General features: G+C 53.9%; 1 protein-coding gene across 2 annotated transcripts in view; it reads left to right on the top strand.

Annotated features, from left to right (window-relative positions):
• Positions 1–975: 975 nt before the first annotated feature.
• The window catches only part of Itpk1 (inositol-tetrakisphosphate 1-kinase), a 136,480-nt gene continuing 121,036 nt past the window's right edge, over positions 976–16,419 (top strand). The window contains exon 1 of one of the 2 annotated variants that reach the window (XM_029484710.1): positions 976–1,215. In XM_029484710.1, coding sequence (XP_029340570.1) covers positions 1,121–1,215 — 95 coding nt within the window. In that variant the 5' untranslated portion in view covers positions 976–1,120. The remainder of the gene's footprint in view (positions 1,216–16,419) is intronic. The other variant, XM_021179444.2, reaches the window with a different exon arrangement.

Here is a 16,419-nt window from a genome sequence, read left to right as displayed (position 1 = left end):
AGACCTTCAAAAATTGTTGGTTTTTTTTTTTTCCCCAAAGCCAGATAAAATGTCTTTCTTTACACACGGGAACCCATTTCTTTTTTTTTTTTTTTTTCCTGTCTGTGTCTAGGGAGAGCCTCCAATTTCTCCTTCCAATGCCTGAAGCAGAGGCTGGAGATGGCTGGAATGCTAAGTACTGCCCCATAGGCTGGGGCAGAGCAGGTGGCCTCAGAGGATCCAAAGCACTAAGTCAGACTCCGAGCTATGTCCCTTCACCTAGCAAAGAAAAGGCTCTCCTGAAGATGCTATGTGCACTCTGGCTGCTTCTGTCCCTCGGCTTTTCGAAAGGGAACCCATAGTGTGAACCTGGGGCAGCTGTGGAGATAGTACAATTGCAACGAATTGCCTCTGGGGCAATCCCCGCTGTGCTGCCAAGGACCAACGAAGCCCAGTGGTTTGGCCACCCTCCAAGATAGACACAAGGCGCCCACACCACGACTCCCTCACCCCACACTCTGCCCTGGCCACCATCCAGCACCCCGCCACTAGCGGCGGCGCCTTTAAGGCTCATCGGCGCCCCCTGGCGGTAACCGGCTCTTCCTCCTCCGGGAGCTCTGCCCCAGGCCCCGCGTGTGCGCGGCGTGTGCGCGGGCGCCGGGGCAGGAAGGGCGGGGGACAGGGCGGCGCGCTCCCCGAGGGGTCCCCGCGCGCCCGAGAGGCACGCGCGGGCGAACCCGCGCCGCGGGAGGGCGTGCTCCAGCTCGGGCTCGAGGCACGGGTGCGGTCTCGGGCGGCGGCCCCGGATCCCTAGAGTCCTCGAGCGGCGCGCGGTGCTGCGGGGCGCACGTCCCTGCGCGGGCGAGCCCCGCGGGGCGGAGGGGGCGGGGCGGCGGCGGGGCGCGCCCACCCGCGGGGCCCAGCCAGTGGCGCGGCGCGCTGAGCCTCCGCCCCCTGGCCGCCGCCCCGCCCCGGCCCGCCCTGCCTGCCGCCCCGCCCGGTAGGACCGCGCGCTGAAGCCCGCTCCGCGTCCCCGCCGCCGGAGGAGGTGCCCGCACGCTCGCGGCGCGCGCCGGCCCCACACGCTCGGCCTGTGGGCGATTTCCTCCGGACCCAGGCTCCCGGGCCGAGGAGGAAGAAGATGCAGACCTTCCTGAAAGGGAAGAGAGTTGGCTACTGGCTGAGCGAGAAGAAAGTCAAGAAGCTCAATTTCCAGGCCTTCGCGGAGCTGTGCAGGTGAGGAGGGACGCGGCTCGGGGACCCCCGCGGCCCGAGCCTGGTTACCCTCGGCGGGCGCGGGGCAGACGACGGCGACCCGGGAAGGAGCGGCGCGCGCTGAGGGCTGGTTCCGAGCAGCAAGGTGGCCGCGGGGGGCCGCGGGCTGAGTCCGAGGGGAGCGTGGCCGCTGTGGGCGTTGGGCTCGGACCGCGGCTCTCAGGTGCACTGGGGTCGTGCCGGGAGATCCCTGGCCGTCCAGGGTGGTGGGACCCCGGAAATCGGGGAGTCCACGCCAGCAGTCAGGGGTTAGAGGGTACTTTTGGATCGCTGTGTTTTTCTTCCTCCCTCTTCTTCCCCTTAGTAGAGCAGGGTACCGGCGTTTGTGTGGAGCCTACTACGTGCCTCGCGTGTGCACGGCTCCTGAAGCTGTCATTGCATATCAGCCGGCTTAAGCCCAGTTGAAATGAGTAGCGATACTTGGCTTGTCTGTGGTGATTTGCTGTCTCATTAGAGCCTCGCAGCAGCCTCGCAAATTAGCCAGGATGGTGATTCTGGGCCACGTGTCTTAGAAGAGGGACACCTACCAGCAGAGAGGTGGGGTACTTGGCTTGTAGTTCCAGGGCCAAGGAGTGGCAGAGCATAGAAAGTGATGGGTGGACCCACGTAGGGTAGAATTGTCTTCTACCATTCCGGCTGAGCACCTCGTTCTCCCCGCGCTGGTGCTTCAGTGGCAGAGACCGAGGGCTTTGATGGAGCTTGCTCTTAATACATTACAGAAGTGCTGGTTCCTAGAGTCAGGTGTGCCTTGCCTCTCCGCAGAGCTATTGGTTACAGCTTCTCAATGAAAGCCTAAGAGAATCCAGCCCCCACACCCCATCCCCGAAGCCTTTTGCAAACTCCGGGTGGAAACCTTTTGTTAAGTAGTCTTTTTCACTTAGTAGATTTGACTTTTGAAAATGGACTTCACTTGTAGTTCCATCCCTGGTGGGTGCCCCGAATTTTGGAGAATTGAACAGTTGGGTTTCCATTATCCCTTGGTGCACAGGGGTTAGTTAGCAGTCTGAGCTGGCACATAGAGGCCGCCCTGGCAGCACTGCCTTGCCCCTCATGGCTGTCCAAGAGCCTGCTGCTTCTCTGTCCCAGGCAAGCCTTACAGGCCCTCTTTGACCACAACTGGATGGGATAATGCCTATTTATAAGGGGGCCCTGGTTCTGCGCCCCTTATAGTTCCCTTGTGGGTTTGGCTGAGTCTCCCAGACAGGCCTCTTAGGAGAAAGCAGGCTTTTCACGGTCGGCAGGGCGTTCAGTGCAGCCCAGAATTCACAAGAAAATCAAGAGGAACTCGAAGCCAGAGCTTTGGAAAAGCCCAGGGCTTATGGAACATTTTTTTTTTTTTTTTAAAAGGACAGTTGGACGCTTGTACCATAAATAAACACACTGTGAAAAGGTTGCCCTAGACAGCAGAAAAATTTGGAGAAGCCCCTCTGTCGTGTTCTGGAAGTCCAGTTCTGACTCGAGGGGACCAGAGCTCCCCCTGCTGTCAAATAATTCTTGGGAAACCCCAGTTCATCCCTTGCATCCTTGTTATTGATAGCACTCTGGGTTTGTGTCACCCTTTATCTATACCCGAGGCTTGTCCTTGGCCTGGTGTGTTTTATTCTGTAATTAGCAGGCTGTAGCAGAAGACTTAAGGGTTGAGGACTGACTCCCAGACCTGCAGGTTGGCTTGCCCTTCCTGTGGGCCCTCCCTCCTTTAAAGAGGCGGGGGAGGGGGGGTCTCAGGGAACCCCGAGGTGTCAGCCCGTCTCACGGAAATCTTATTGAGCATTCATTTCACAGGAAGGGTGGCTGAATTCAAGGTCTACTTGGCCTTCCTTTGACCAAGTGTTGGCTTCGGAGAGATGGCAGAAAGTCTCTGGGCCTTTCCAAGCAGCTCAGGAATCCTACTGTGCGTTTTTATTAGTATAGCTTTCGATGCTTTGTAGCTGAAGCTTAAGATGGAAAAGAAAACAGCAGAAAGAGTTTTTCTGTTGCTTCTTTACTTTCAGGACAGAGCCCCCTGGTGGCCACATTGTTAACTAAACAACTGTTGAGATAGTGACCCCTCCCCCCACCCCCCCTCCACTGTGTTTTGTTTATTGTGAATGCTGGAGTGGTCTAAGTGGCCCCCGAGACCCTGTGAATGGGCGTCGTCCTGTTCTTGACGTTCAGAAACTGGGGGTGCGGTGCTTGTGTATTGATGGATGGTGAATTGTCTGTGAATTTCCTGACAAAAAGGGCCAGGGATGTTGGGAAATGACTTGAACTGTGCTCCAAATGTTTGCAGCAGCATCCGTGAGGACTACTCAACTGCTCTGGGATGAGTGGTTTAGCTGATGGTCCGGCCTTGTAAAAATCCTTTCGCAGGGATTCATCTCATTGGATTTACAGACCGGGGGTGGGGGTGGGGGTGGGGTCACGGGTGCCTGAGAGAGCATGGTCCATATGTCTCCTTTCCATTAAGAGCTCCCAGTCCATCCCTGAGACCTTGACCTCCCCTTTCAGTCACTCTTACCCTTGCTAATGTCCAGCTGTTGCTAATTGTCTCTAGGGATGCTTTCCTTTTTGAGGTCCAGCTATGCCCTCTGCAGTGTACCAGGTTCTGTTTTTTTCTGAGGAGAGTGCGCAGGGCCCTTCCATAGGCAGTTGGAGCCAATTCCTGGCAGGTGCCCTACCTATCATAGGCAGGTACAAAAGCCAACCTTTTAAATATGTGCCCTGATAGCATGGGGCCTCTGGGTGGCCAGCCGATGGGCTTTGAACCAACCTGTTTCCAGCGGCCTTGTTTATTCCCACCCCTCCTTGTTGTCTCCTCCCAAGTACAGGAATATGTTCTGGCTAAGTTCCTTTACCCTTCGAACCTGCCTCTCTGCCCCTAGCTAGAAGTGACCTGGAAGCTCCCTCATCCCTCCTATGTGGCTTTTCTAAGATGGGCGGTCAAGGTTCCCAGGGAAGTGGAGAAATGGGAGGTTGGGCCTTGGGGAGTGTTCAGCTAAGGGTAGCTGGCTGGCCTGGGTTTCCTTCTTGCCCATTCTGGCCTCAAACACCCGAAGACCTTCCTGCCTCAGCCCCCACTGAGTGATAGGATTAAAAATGTAAGCCACCACACCCAGCTTTCCACTGTAGATTTTAATGTGTCTCATCTCATACAAGCTCTCTAATAGAAATGGGGAGACCAAGGCTTGGGACCTACCTGCGAGGGACTCTGGCATCAGTTGGAAGGCTTACGTGAGCTCGGCCCGAGTCTTTACTGGAGAAAGCCGCCTCCGTGTTTGTCCAGTGTCCTCGATAGGCTAAGATGAACTATTGTGGAGGCTCCTGCAGCAGCATATCTGGGGGGCTCTTGTGCTTGAGAAACCTGGAGGCCATCTGGTCTACCTCAGCTTTTGGGGGAAATGGGCTCACAGGGACATCTCGGACCAAGTTATCTTTGTGTCCTAACCTGCCAGGACCCCTGTTTATACAAGTTTCAGAAGGGACCCAGGACTTTGTTGATACTCAGGCACACCGAGCACTTTCTGGAGTCTGGGGCTGGTATTAGGCAGTAGATTGAAGTATACAGTGCAGTGCTGGTTCATGGAGCTTGAAATTTGGTGCCTGCAATAACATGGTTTTGGAGAATGCTTCTGGGCCTGTCTCTTCCCCAGGACTGTATATTCCCACTTCACCCCACCCCCATGATTTGAGACAGAGTCTCACTATGTAGCCTAGGCTAGCTTTGAACTTTTGTTCCTTCTGCCCTGGCCTCTTCCCTCGTGTTGGGTTTCTAGGTATTCCCAAGCACACCTGGCAGTCTTCTTCGTTTGTGTTTACGCTAGAGAATCAAACCTGTGCATGATAGGCAAGTGCCGCCAAGCTACACCCCGACCCTATTTTATCCTTTAAAACAAAGCCATCTGGAGGCTGCTTTCTGCTGAAATAGCCTTGTATTCTGGGCTGAAATTCTAGGCGATTCTGCAGGGGGAGAGAAGAGGATCGTTACCAGGATTGAATGGTGCTGGTCTGTAGCCCAGCATTTTTCTGTGTATTTTAGTAGCTGGCTTTGCTATGACCTCAGAGCTGTGATAGAGAGAGGCATCCTGAGTCAGGTTCACTTTACAGCAGCCCATGAAAAATGTAACCCAGCCTTGCAAATAAACCCCTCTCTCCAGCTTTTGGGTACAGACTGGACCTGCTGTGGGGGGAGATAGATGTCAAGTCTTTGGTTAAAAACTGCCTGGGTTTCCAAGGCTGGGTTCACAACTGACCATCCATGTGATGCCCATTTGGCTTTGTAGATTTCGTGACCTTGGACTAAGTTTTTGCAGGTACGGTCTGTGATCATTGCTAACTGACTCTCTTGCTAAGAGGTGGGGTTAGTGGAACTGAGCCTCAGGTCAGCCTACCCTGCCTGGTGGCTGTTGCACTTTACCACCTACATCTGGCTCTTACAACCCTTGTCTTTGGCAGGCTGCTGGAGCCTCCTAGCTGGAGAATCTGAAGGAATCATGAATGCAAGGAGGTAGTCTTGTTTTTTTTGTATTTTTTGTTTTTTGTTTCTTTTTTTTTTTTTTGGTTTGGTCATTCTGAAGAATTCATTCATTCTGTGCTTTGTGAAAATGCTGTCTTCATTAATAATCTCATTACTATTGTTAGCTAACATTCCTGATTTCCCCCCTTTTCACATATTTAGGGCTTGAGATGAAGCTCAGTCGGTAGAATGCTTACCTAGCATGCATGAGCCAGCGCCTGGGGCTGATCTGCACCACATAAAACCTGGGTGTGGTGGTGCACACTCCCGCAGCTGCAGCGGTCTCGAGGTGGAGGCAGGATGGTCAGAGGTTCAAGGTTGGCTACACTGAGTGTTCAGTGCCATCCTGGGTTATGTAGCCCTGTCTGACCTAGAATTTGCTTTGTAGTTCAGGCTGGCCTCTAACTTACAGAGACCTGTCTGTCTCTGCTTCTAAGTGCTGAGATCTAAGTGTGCACCACCAAGACCCCCCCCCTTCCCACACCCCTCTTAAAATACAGGCACATGATGCAAAATTCACAGGGCCCGAAGCACATAATGAAAAGCCAGCTTGTCCCTTCTTGGCCCTGAGTTCAACTGCTCAGGGAACTCAGCAGGCTGTCTCCATGGGTGTTGATGTGACCAAAGGGGAGCCTGCAGCCTGTCTCTGTTCTTACAGTGGTACATTATGTGTGGGGTTGTATATCTTGGAGAAATTCCACATTGCTGCTTCCTTTGGGGCTTCTGTATCATTGTGTGTGTGTCTGTCTGTCTGTCTGTGTATATGCAGTGTGGTTCAGCTCTTGAAAGGATGGAGACTTTTTTCTTCTTCTGAGGTTACCTTCTGCTGCCCTAGAAAGTTTGACAGTGGGTGCCCCATCCCTTGCCTGGATGTGCATTGACAGGTGTTGGGTCAGAGGTCACATTCATTCCACTTTTTCTTGGCAGTTCTGAAACAGTTTTACTGTTTCCAGTTTCAGAGGGTGACAGGGTGGCAGGAGCTACAACCCACATGTTCAGCACACAGTGCTAGGCACTGGCCAGATGCAGGGGTGAGAAGGAATGCCCTGGTTTGCATTTCTTTTCAGCATAGTGAGACTGAGGGGGTTCTGCATGGGCTGGGCCCATGACCCTGCTGGCTCCATTCCTAATCATCAGGCATCCCAGGCATCCCCTAGTTGTTCCTCTCAGTGAATGAGCAGGTTTCGGGCACTCAGTGGAGACTTTGAGATGTGGTCTCTGACTGGTAGGATATAAGAGCCTTTGTTTTTGTTCACCTTGGTAAACTAGCTTCTGAGAGAACGTTTAGGCACATCCTTTTCAAAAGTAGTATTGGATTTAGAAAGCAGGCCCTTCACCAGAAGGCCTATGTTTCGAAGGTCTTCCTTTCTGCTTGAACTGGGTTTACCTCAGCCTCCCCCCTCCAGGGCTCCTGGAGAGCCAGCTTTGGGGAAGGTATGAGAGAGTGAAACCAAGGCCCCCCGGGTGAAGAGGGTGGTACGAGGTCACACAGTAGGTCCTGCTCTAAGGTCTGAGCCCCCTTCTAACAGCTGGAACTAAAGTCTCCCAGGGAACAGGCCCTTTCTGGGAGCTGTGGGTGAGGGCATGATTGTATTGGAGCAGGTCTGGCCATTCCCATTGGGCTATTTGAATCTGTCTGGGGCTTTGTCTTGCCTGCTCTGAGCCTTCTCAGAAAGCAGCCTTTGTGGCCTGCATCTCCCCAGCAGGGCCTCACAGGCTGGTGTCTGGGCCCCTTATGGTGCCAAGCTGCAGCCTGTGATGTCCCCCTCCCCCACCCCACAGTACCCTCCCACCACCTGTTTTTAAGGTTCACTAGGGTGGATCTGCCTCCAGATATGTGAGGATTTGAGAATCACTCCCAGGAGGGAACCCCCCACAGGACTCCTGCCTCAGCACCTCCCCCTCCAAGCCTGTGCATGCTGGGTGCCCCACCCTGTAAACTGCTCAGAATGTCCCAGGGCACACCTAATGGACTCTGCTAAGTCACCAGTGGTCCCTGGAGGGTGAATCAGGATACACAGGCCAAAGGCCTTCTTCCCCCAAGAGCTTCTGAGTGATGTTCTGAGACACCCCCCCCAACACACACACACACACACACACACACACACACACACACACACACACACACATATATACACACACACACACTGCTAGGCTTGTCTTTTCTTTGTTATTCTGCTTTTCGTCCTCTCTCTTTAAAAAGTGGGCTCCTTGACGGGAGAGATTTGGAGTGTAGATACCTACAACACAAAACGGACATAGGTACTCGAAGGCATGTGGTAGGGTCAAGGAGCTGCCTGGTGCTTTCAGAAGCCTCTGTCTCTGGTTCAGCCAAAGTTCCTCGTGACCCTGAAGTCCTCTGGGTCAGGGGAGAAGCACCTGAGGTGGAAGGAAGGAGGAGGAAGGGATAAGTCCTAGCTTTGCCTTATTCAGTGCCTCAGCATCTGCCCAGTCCCTAGTGCTGGGTTCTGGTCTTTCTCTGCTAGTGTCTGTGAGAGGGAAGGTGAACCAGTAGGCCTGCACATCACACACACTGCAAGGTGCAAGGAGCCTGGTTGCTCGCAAACTGGAGAGGATTGTGCTGGCGTAACTGAGGCTGCTCAGAGCTCTGGACTCTCAGGGGAGGTGGCATTTATTTACTGAGAGGGGTTGAGCACTCCCTGGAAATGCTGAAGGACCCACAGAGTGGGCAGGGTCCCCTGCGTAGGAGTGCAGAGCCTCCGTCACAGCCCTGAGTTCCACGTCACTGAAGGTAGCCATCTAGGAAGGGGCAGGCAGCTTTGGGTATAATTGCAGGTGGGTGTCCACATCCAGAGCCTGTTCCTTGGAAGTGTGATGGAGGCCACGTGGGTGGCTATGTGGCCTTCCCACCAGCCAAAGGAACTCTGGTTCATCCGCTATGCTCTGGGGGCCAAGGACAGGAGGAGGCATGCTCCCCTCTGGCCTGGCTCAGTTCTGCCTCTGTGTTCAGGAAGTCAGGAACTGTGGACCCAGGGCAGGTGACATGAGTGGGCTCCAACTGATACTTGTGCTTTTTTGGGTAGTCATTAGTTTGCTACTGACCTGTGCGTGTCAGCTTGCCCAGCGAAATACCTGGGCTCTTGGCCAGACACGCATCTATCTTCTTCTTCACCCAGCCATCCCAGAAGGTGAAGCTTTTCCAGGAAAGCAGGCTTGGCGCGGAATGTCCTGGGGATTCTTCTGAAAGATACAAAGTGTCATTTGCTGTGTTACTGGGCGTCATAACAAAACTCTCACATGCAGGCAGCACTGGGTTAAGTAGGCTAAGCCAAGGCTGGGCAGGCCCCTGCTTCTTGGGTGGGGCCCTTTCAGATAGGCACTTTGGAAGCAAACATTCCTAAGCAGGTGGTCTGCGCACACAGTCTTCGGCTGGGAGACCCTGACGTCTAGGTGCTCACCATGAGCCAGAGGTTGTTGTCTGATACCTTGTTGGAGCCCAGCCCTCGGGAGAGAGGGGGGCCAGGGCCACCAGGCAGGTTGCCACTTTCTGGAAAATCTGTTTTCTACACCTTTGAAGATTTCTTGCCTCTGGCTGCTGGTTTGCCTTGGAGTGTTCTGGTGAGACTGGAAGAGGATGTTTCTGGGCCCTGGCCTGGCCACATGCAGTACCAGATATCAGAGGAGGCTCCAGGCTTGAGGGAGAGGTGAAGACACAGCCCCAAGATGTTTTCCTCTGTAGCTTCTGGGCTTCTCACCAGCTGACTGTGTGGTGTTCCCTGTGCTCCTAGGCCCAAGCTGGGATGCAGGGATGGCTGGGATGGCTGGGATGCAGGGATGGCTGGGATGGCTGGGATGCAGGGATGGCTGGGATGGCTGGGATGGCTGGGATGCAGGGATGGCTGAGATGGCTGGGATGGCTTGTGCAGGTGGCTGCCAAGCCTCTTAAGGTCTGTGTTTTACCTCCTCTTTCCTCCCTTGTATGTGTAGCCCGCAGTGGATCTCAGAGGCTGCTGGGATCCTCTACAGACCTGGCATGATTGCAGATGGGAAACCCACTCTCCCAGGTGGGTGGTGCATCTGTGTTTGCCAGATGAGAGAATTTAGATTCAGAGAGAGTCAGGATTCCCCCTTGGGGGCCGGTTGACTCTTGAAAAAAAAAACCACATTTCTTCCACCCGGCCGGGTCACCTTGTCTTAAACGTAATATCCATCCTCCTCCTCGGTACCCATTTTCGGAAGAAAACCAAGGGGGTTGTGAGCTGAGCATCCTCACTGTGCATTTGCGGTCCCAGAGGGTGGTGGGCGGTGGAGATGGCATTGAGCTCAGAGCTCAAGACTTGGCCAGCTGGCTCTGATGACTGTGCATGCTATTTTTCCCCGCCCCTGCCTCTGCGCCTGCCTGGGGGTTGGGTGGTGGTGGCAAGTGCAGCAGGTGCTCCGTGAAGGGAAGATAGTGTCCTCTGGTGAGACAAAACAAGAGGCCAGCAGACAGGTAGCCTTCTCTCTCAAAGGCTTGGGGGGTGGGGGAGAGAGGGTGGGGTTGCTGTCTACTGTTTTCTAGAAGGGCTGAGGATGGCAAGTGGGGTCAGGAGTCAGGGGTCAGAGACCTCTTGCCCAGTAAGTAGTTCCACTTTCGTTTCTCCATTTCACTCGTGTTTCCACCGAGCTGCCAGGCCTGGGCTCCTGAGGTGAGGGGACATGGGGACAAATAAAATGGGTCATTTGTCCTAGTGAGGTTCCCAGGCCACTCCCTCCCTCTGGGTGGGCCCAGTGTCTTTCTTTTTAAAACAAACTCACTTACTCCTTTACATGCTCATCAGATAGGTCCCCACGGTCCTCTGCTGCGTGCCAGCCACCCCTGGGGCCAGAGCAGCTTGAGTGAGTCCTTTTAGGGCCACTGTTTGGCCACAGTGTGCCAAGCTGGGGGCCTCCTAGGACCCTGGGATCAGATCTTCTTTACACAGGCTGGATGGAATTTCTTCATTGTGCTATACTAACCGTCTCTCGGGGAGGTAAAGGAGGCTCTGACGAATGGAACAGTTAGCCCCAGTTATAGAGCTGGCAGGTAGGGGTGGGGAGCTCAGATTTGAGCCTGACTCGACTGACAGCACAGCTTAAAGGGGTCCTGATATTCGTCATGGGATCTCCTGGGACCGTTGCCTCCATCCTGAAGCAAGCCTGCCTAGTGGTTTGGTGTGGAAACAGAAGTTATTCTTCGTGTACCATGTTCCTCATCTTGAACCAAATTCATTCCCCACGTAGCCTGTGTTCAAGGAGGTTTGGGTAGCCAGTCCCTTTAATGCCTTAGGGAAGGCTGAAACTGTGGGGGTAGGTAGAGAGAGGCCCACAGCAGGTAGCTTCTGGCAATTGGAAATCTGAAGGTGCCTCAGCTGGTGGCACATGGTCCCCTCACAGGGTGGTAGAGCCATGGTCAGGAGATGGCTCTTTGAAAGCCATGGGAGCTGGGCCTCCTGTAACACAACAGCGGTCCTTCACAGAACTTTGGTTTGCTTACAGCCTTGCAGCTGGATGTTTGCAGTGCTGTCCATTGCTTTCAGTCTCTTCTGTGGAAAGTGAGGCTCAGAAAGATCCCTTTCTGGAGTTTCATGCTGTTTTGAATGTCAGGATTGGTGACTCCTTAGTGGCCCACAACCTTGGCTGTGCGTTGCTTGCCAGAGGATGACAGGTACTGATTCACTAAGAGCCACTTTGGTCAGATGCTGGGTCTGCCAAGGAGCCCTACCAACAGTATAGCTGCTATCCTACAGTGCCAGTGGCTGCCCTGTTTGTAAAACGCTCTGTCTAAACTCTGGCTCTGGGGAGATCCTAGTGTCTTTACCAATCATGCCCTGAGCTCTTGAGTATAAGGCCGTGGGATCCACTCTCTGTTAAGTGCTAATTGTGGGCCTTCTGGGATCTTATCCGCTGAAACTAGATCCTTAGAAGGTTTGGGAAACTGTTTACAAAGTTCGCCCAAATTTGGCAGTCTCTTGGGAATATTTCTTTCCGGGGCAGTTTCTGGGTCTCAGAAGGTTGGCCAAGGGATATCTTTCTGACTGTGTGACTTTGGGACACAGACTTCACCTCTCTGTTCAGATGGAGTGAGTGAGGGCAGGGCATCTTAGTGGCCTGCTCTGCCAGGCCCAGCCAGTGGGAACCGTTAACTCTTTGTTTTGTTTTTCGAGACAGGGTTTCTCTGTGTAGCCTTGGCTGTCCTGGAACTGTAGACCAGACTGGCCTCAAATTCACAGAGAACCTCCTGCCTCTGCCTCCCGAGTGCTGGGCGGGCATGCGCCACCATTGCCCCACGTGAATCGTTACTCTCGATTGGCCTAAGAAGGTTTCCAGGAGCTTTAGCTTCAGTATCCCTGGAAGGAAAGGAAGATGGAACAGGTCAGGCATGTAACCCCAGAGGCCTCTTGGCTAGATTCCTGTCAGAGCAGGGGACAGTGGGGATCTCGCTCATTGAGGGGGTTACAGCCCCCATGGGCCTCTTCCCTATGTGTTTCTGCCTTCTTGGGTCCCTCACTTCCTCCCTGGTTGGACTTGTTCTTGGTCCCTGTGCATCCGAGGTGCTCAGCACCCATAGGCTTCCCCACTTTGTCTTGCAGGCCAGAGGCTAGCCCTCGAAGGAGCCGCCCTCAGTCACCTGAGTCACACCGTGTTCTGCAGGGTGACATGTAGGGGTACGCGGAACCCTGGTTTAGAACCTCTGAGCCACATACAAAGAGGTCTTTGCAGGTGGGAGCTCAGAGGGGCAGGCCTTGCAGTGGGTGTTCTCCTTTACAGCTCTGGGGACCTCAGGTGTCCCTCCTTTGACCTGAGCAGTGCCAGCCGAGTCAGGGTCAGTTCTGTTCCTGGCCATGCCTGGTGGGTGAGTTACTTTTGTTGATGGGCCCAGGGTGAGCCGTACCCCTCTCTCCGACCTAGTGGTCTTTCATTTGGCCTTGCTAAGAATTCTTTGTTTTTTGGGTGCTCACCTGGGCAGGGAGGATTGAGTAGGCATCCCTTCACCTGAGACAGTCTTTTGGGTTGTAGCCAGTTCTGTGGCCTCGACCAGCAGCAAGTTGTGAGTTGCAGGGATTGGTGATTGGTCTAAGGGGCAAGTTGATTGTATGGTTAGTTCTGCAAGCTGAAGGTTGGATAGGTTCTGGCAGAACCCTGGGTCCTGTGATAGGGGGTGGGGGTAGGGGTGGGGGTGGCTCTCGCTCTCGTAGTGCTTGATTCATGGAGATCTGCTTTCAGGTATAGGTGAATCCAGGGCTTCGAGTGATGGGCCTTGCAGCCTGTCTGTCTGTTTCCCTGCGGTTATCTACCTGGTTATTCTCAGGCCCATGCACTGAGATGAGTCCTCACAGCTGGCTTCAAGTCGCTACAGGGAGTTGGACTGAGTTCCTTAGTGTGTTTCTTCATTTGTTCTATGTCACAACCCTGTGAAGGCCGTGTTTCCAGGACCCTAGTTTCCTCATTGAATTTGCCTGGTGTCACACAGCTTGTGGGTGTTAGAGTTGGTTGCCAGCTCTTGGGCCCCACTGGGTCCTCAGGCCAGGGTTCACACACCAATGGGGATCCACTGTTATCTGTCATTCTGAGCACTGAACCAGGGCTTCATCTAGGGAGTGATGTGTGCTGGGTGTGGGGGATGAGCCATTCCCTGCCACAAGGCCTTAGTGATGACAAGGTAGACCCTCAAAGAAGCTGGGCTTTTCCTAGAGGCAATGGGATGGAGGTGGGGAGAGGACCTCACCTCACTCACTGGCCTTCAGTCGCCAGCCGTGCTACTATAAACTATCTCTCAGTTCAGTAGAGACCCTGGGTCGGGGCCTGAGATTTCACACACACTGTCTATAATCAGGACAGTATTCCTGCAAGGAGAAAGATGAATGCCCCCATAAGTCAGAGCCTCAGTATTGGCCGCCTTTGTCCTCCAGTAGGCCTGATTCTGTTTTTTCCCTATGGTCAGTCTGCACAGGTACATTCAAGGAGTCAGGATCAAAGGCTGGCAGATGGATGATGTCCTTGGAGCTGGTATCCTCCTGCCATGGTCTTGGGGAGGCTTCCCAGCACCTTAGAGTGAAGGATGAGGTTGCTGAGTGGACCTTGGGGTATTGATACTGAAGTGTTTTGGAGTGAAACAGCCCATGTGTTCTGTAAACACATTGGCCTGTTGCCATTTGGCCGTGCTTGGGGAGAGTTGAGCTGTGTATCTGCCAGGACCCCTGAGGATCCTGCGAGCCAGGAGCAGCTTTGACCAATCAATTGGGTCCTTGGATCCAGAGGAGTGGCTGGTCTGGGGGTGGGGGGTATTGATCTGTCCGGGACTCACCTCTGATGGTGTGTCAAGCTGAGTCCTGGCATCTGGCTACCGAGCAAGTCCCATGGGAGCTGCGGGAGGCCCCCCTGGGGACATTTCTACCTGGAAAGGTGAAGGCAGTGCCCACCAGGCTGCAGTCTGCCCACCTGAGGACCCTGTGCAAAGTGGGCAGGTAGCAGTGGGGAAGCTCAGGCCAGTGGGACCTGGTTAGGGTTTGGGGCCTCATGGGGCCAGAGGAAGAGGGGGCTTGTTTGGAACCCTTCCTTCAACTTGCTCAGCCTCGGTGGGTGCTTTCACTGGGCGGCCCAGATTCCCAGGTGTGGACCTTTGTAGTAATGGCCAGGCGACAGTTAAGCGGAGGCTGTGCCGGTGAAGCTCTGAAAAGGAGGGCCGCTCCCAGCCGGCTTCACTGTGGCCATCACAGATGGACAGCAGGGCTGGCCCGACCTTTGTCCCATCTGCTGGGAAGAGTCCTCTGGGGCCTTGAGTTGCCCAGGGAAGCAGAAACTAGGGTCAGAACTCAGCCCGCTCTGGGTTTGGCTCTGTGGGGCTGTGTTCCAGTTCCTATGTGAGGAGCCAGCTCAAAGGTCCTGGGACCTTGCCAGTCACTTAGTTGTGGGGCTTCCTGCTGTCAGGCCGGGAGAACCTCGGGCCGGGTGAGCCCTGGCATAGGAGGAAGGTCATGAAGAGGGTCTGGGTTAATCAGCTGCCGAAGTCGGAGCTCTGGAAACTGAAACCAGGCTCAGTAAGTCAGTAACTTTGGCCCATTGCAGTTCTGAGAAGCCTCTGGGGCCCTGGTTCAGGCAGACTGTGAAAGATACCAAACAGCTTTGGTTAAAAGGTCCTACTCCGAAAGAGGAGAGAGAGAGAGAGAGAGAGAGAGAGAGAGAGAGAGAGAGAGAGAGAGAGAGAGAGAGAGAGAGAGAGAAGGTAGGGGTTGGGATCATACTAACAAAATGCCAGAAGTTGGGTGTAGTGGTTCATAAAGGAACCCTAGCACTGGGGAGGTCAAAGCAGGAGGATCTCAAGTTCAAGGCCAGCCTGGACAGTATAGCGAGACCCTGTTTCACATGAAAAAAGAGGGAGAGCTGGGCGTGGCGGCGCACGTCTTTAATCCCAGCACTCGGGAGGCAGAGGCAGGCCTGAGTTCGAGGCCAGCCTGGTCTACAGAGTGAGTTCCAGGACACCCAGGGCTACACAGAGAAACCTTGTCTCGAAAAACAAAAACAAAAACAAAAACAAAAAACAAACAAAAAGAAATATTTATAATGTGAACATTTTCTTGAGCCCCATCCCACAGTCACATCAAAACCTAATTACTTCCCGAAGACCACGTCTAAACTCTGTCTTATTGAAACGTAAGGCTTCAACCTCTGAGTGTTTTTTGGAAGGATACACACATTCGGTCTGACGTTCCTCTTGCTCTGCAGAGGGGCTCCGCAGTCTGAGCCACTGCCCTCATCAGGCTAGGAGGGACTTGAGGAAGTGGCATCACCCATGGGTACTGTGTAGGAGGCAGACCAGCATGTAGGGCGTGGCCAGACTTGAGCTCTGTAAAATGGGTTACCAGCATCCGTCTGGGGCAGTTTGGGGATGAGGAGGTTTGGACCGAATTGGTGGAGGTGGGTTTTAGTGCATTTATGTGCATTTATGTCATTTATTCTCATTTAAGCCTTTTCCCCCTCCTAGCTGGAAGATGCATTTGAGGGCCCGTTGTTATCACCAGTCTCAGAACCCTTCTAGGGCAGGTGGCTCTTTAAGCCAGGAGGGACTGATCTTGGGCCACGTCTCTCTCCTGTCTTATGCCAGCCAGGGTGGGGAACTGAGGCCGTGGAGGGCTGGGGAGGTTCAGGGAGAGACTGCCTGCGGAGAAGACCCACAGGCTGACTTCCTCAGTGCCCCTCCCCCCTTTACCCAGAGCTTCCTCCTCTCCACCCTTATCCCATTTGTCTGTGAGAAGAGTCCCAGCTGCCCTGGCTTGCACTGAGCTCCATCTGAAGGAGACCAAGGGCTCCAGACAGCATCAAACCCAAGTCAGAAGAGACTCCCACCTACTCGCATGCATTTCCTTCTTGTGTGTTCTCCTTTGGTGTAGAATTGTCATAGACTCAAGTCATTGTACATGTAGCAGTTTGGTTTCTGCTTTCTGCACCTGGCATTGTGGTGTAAACAAGAGTCCATATTTATATTTTATACCGGCTTTAGCGCCCCCCCCCCCGCCCCTAGCCCCCCCCCCTTTGGAGCTGCCAGCACTTGTTAAGCACATGGTCTAGTAGCGGCTCCCACAGAATGATAGAATATGTTTATTTTGAGGGTTGGGGATAGTAGCACATGCCTTTAATCCCAGCACTTGGGAGGCAGAGGCAGGCGGATTTCTGAGTTCGAGGCCAGCCTGGTC

This window comes from Mus caroli, chromosome 12 (genome assembly GCF_900094665.2).
Source record: "Mus caroli chromosome 12, CAROLI_EIJ_v1.1, whole genome shotgun sequence".
In the NCBI taxonomy this organism is placed as follows: Eukaryota; Metazoa; Chordata; class Mammalia; order Rodentia; family Muridae; genus Mus; species Mus caroli.
This window is presented reverse-complemented; position numbering and strand designations above follow the sequence as displayed.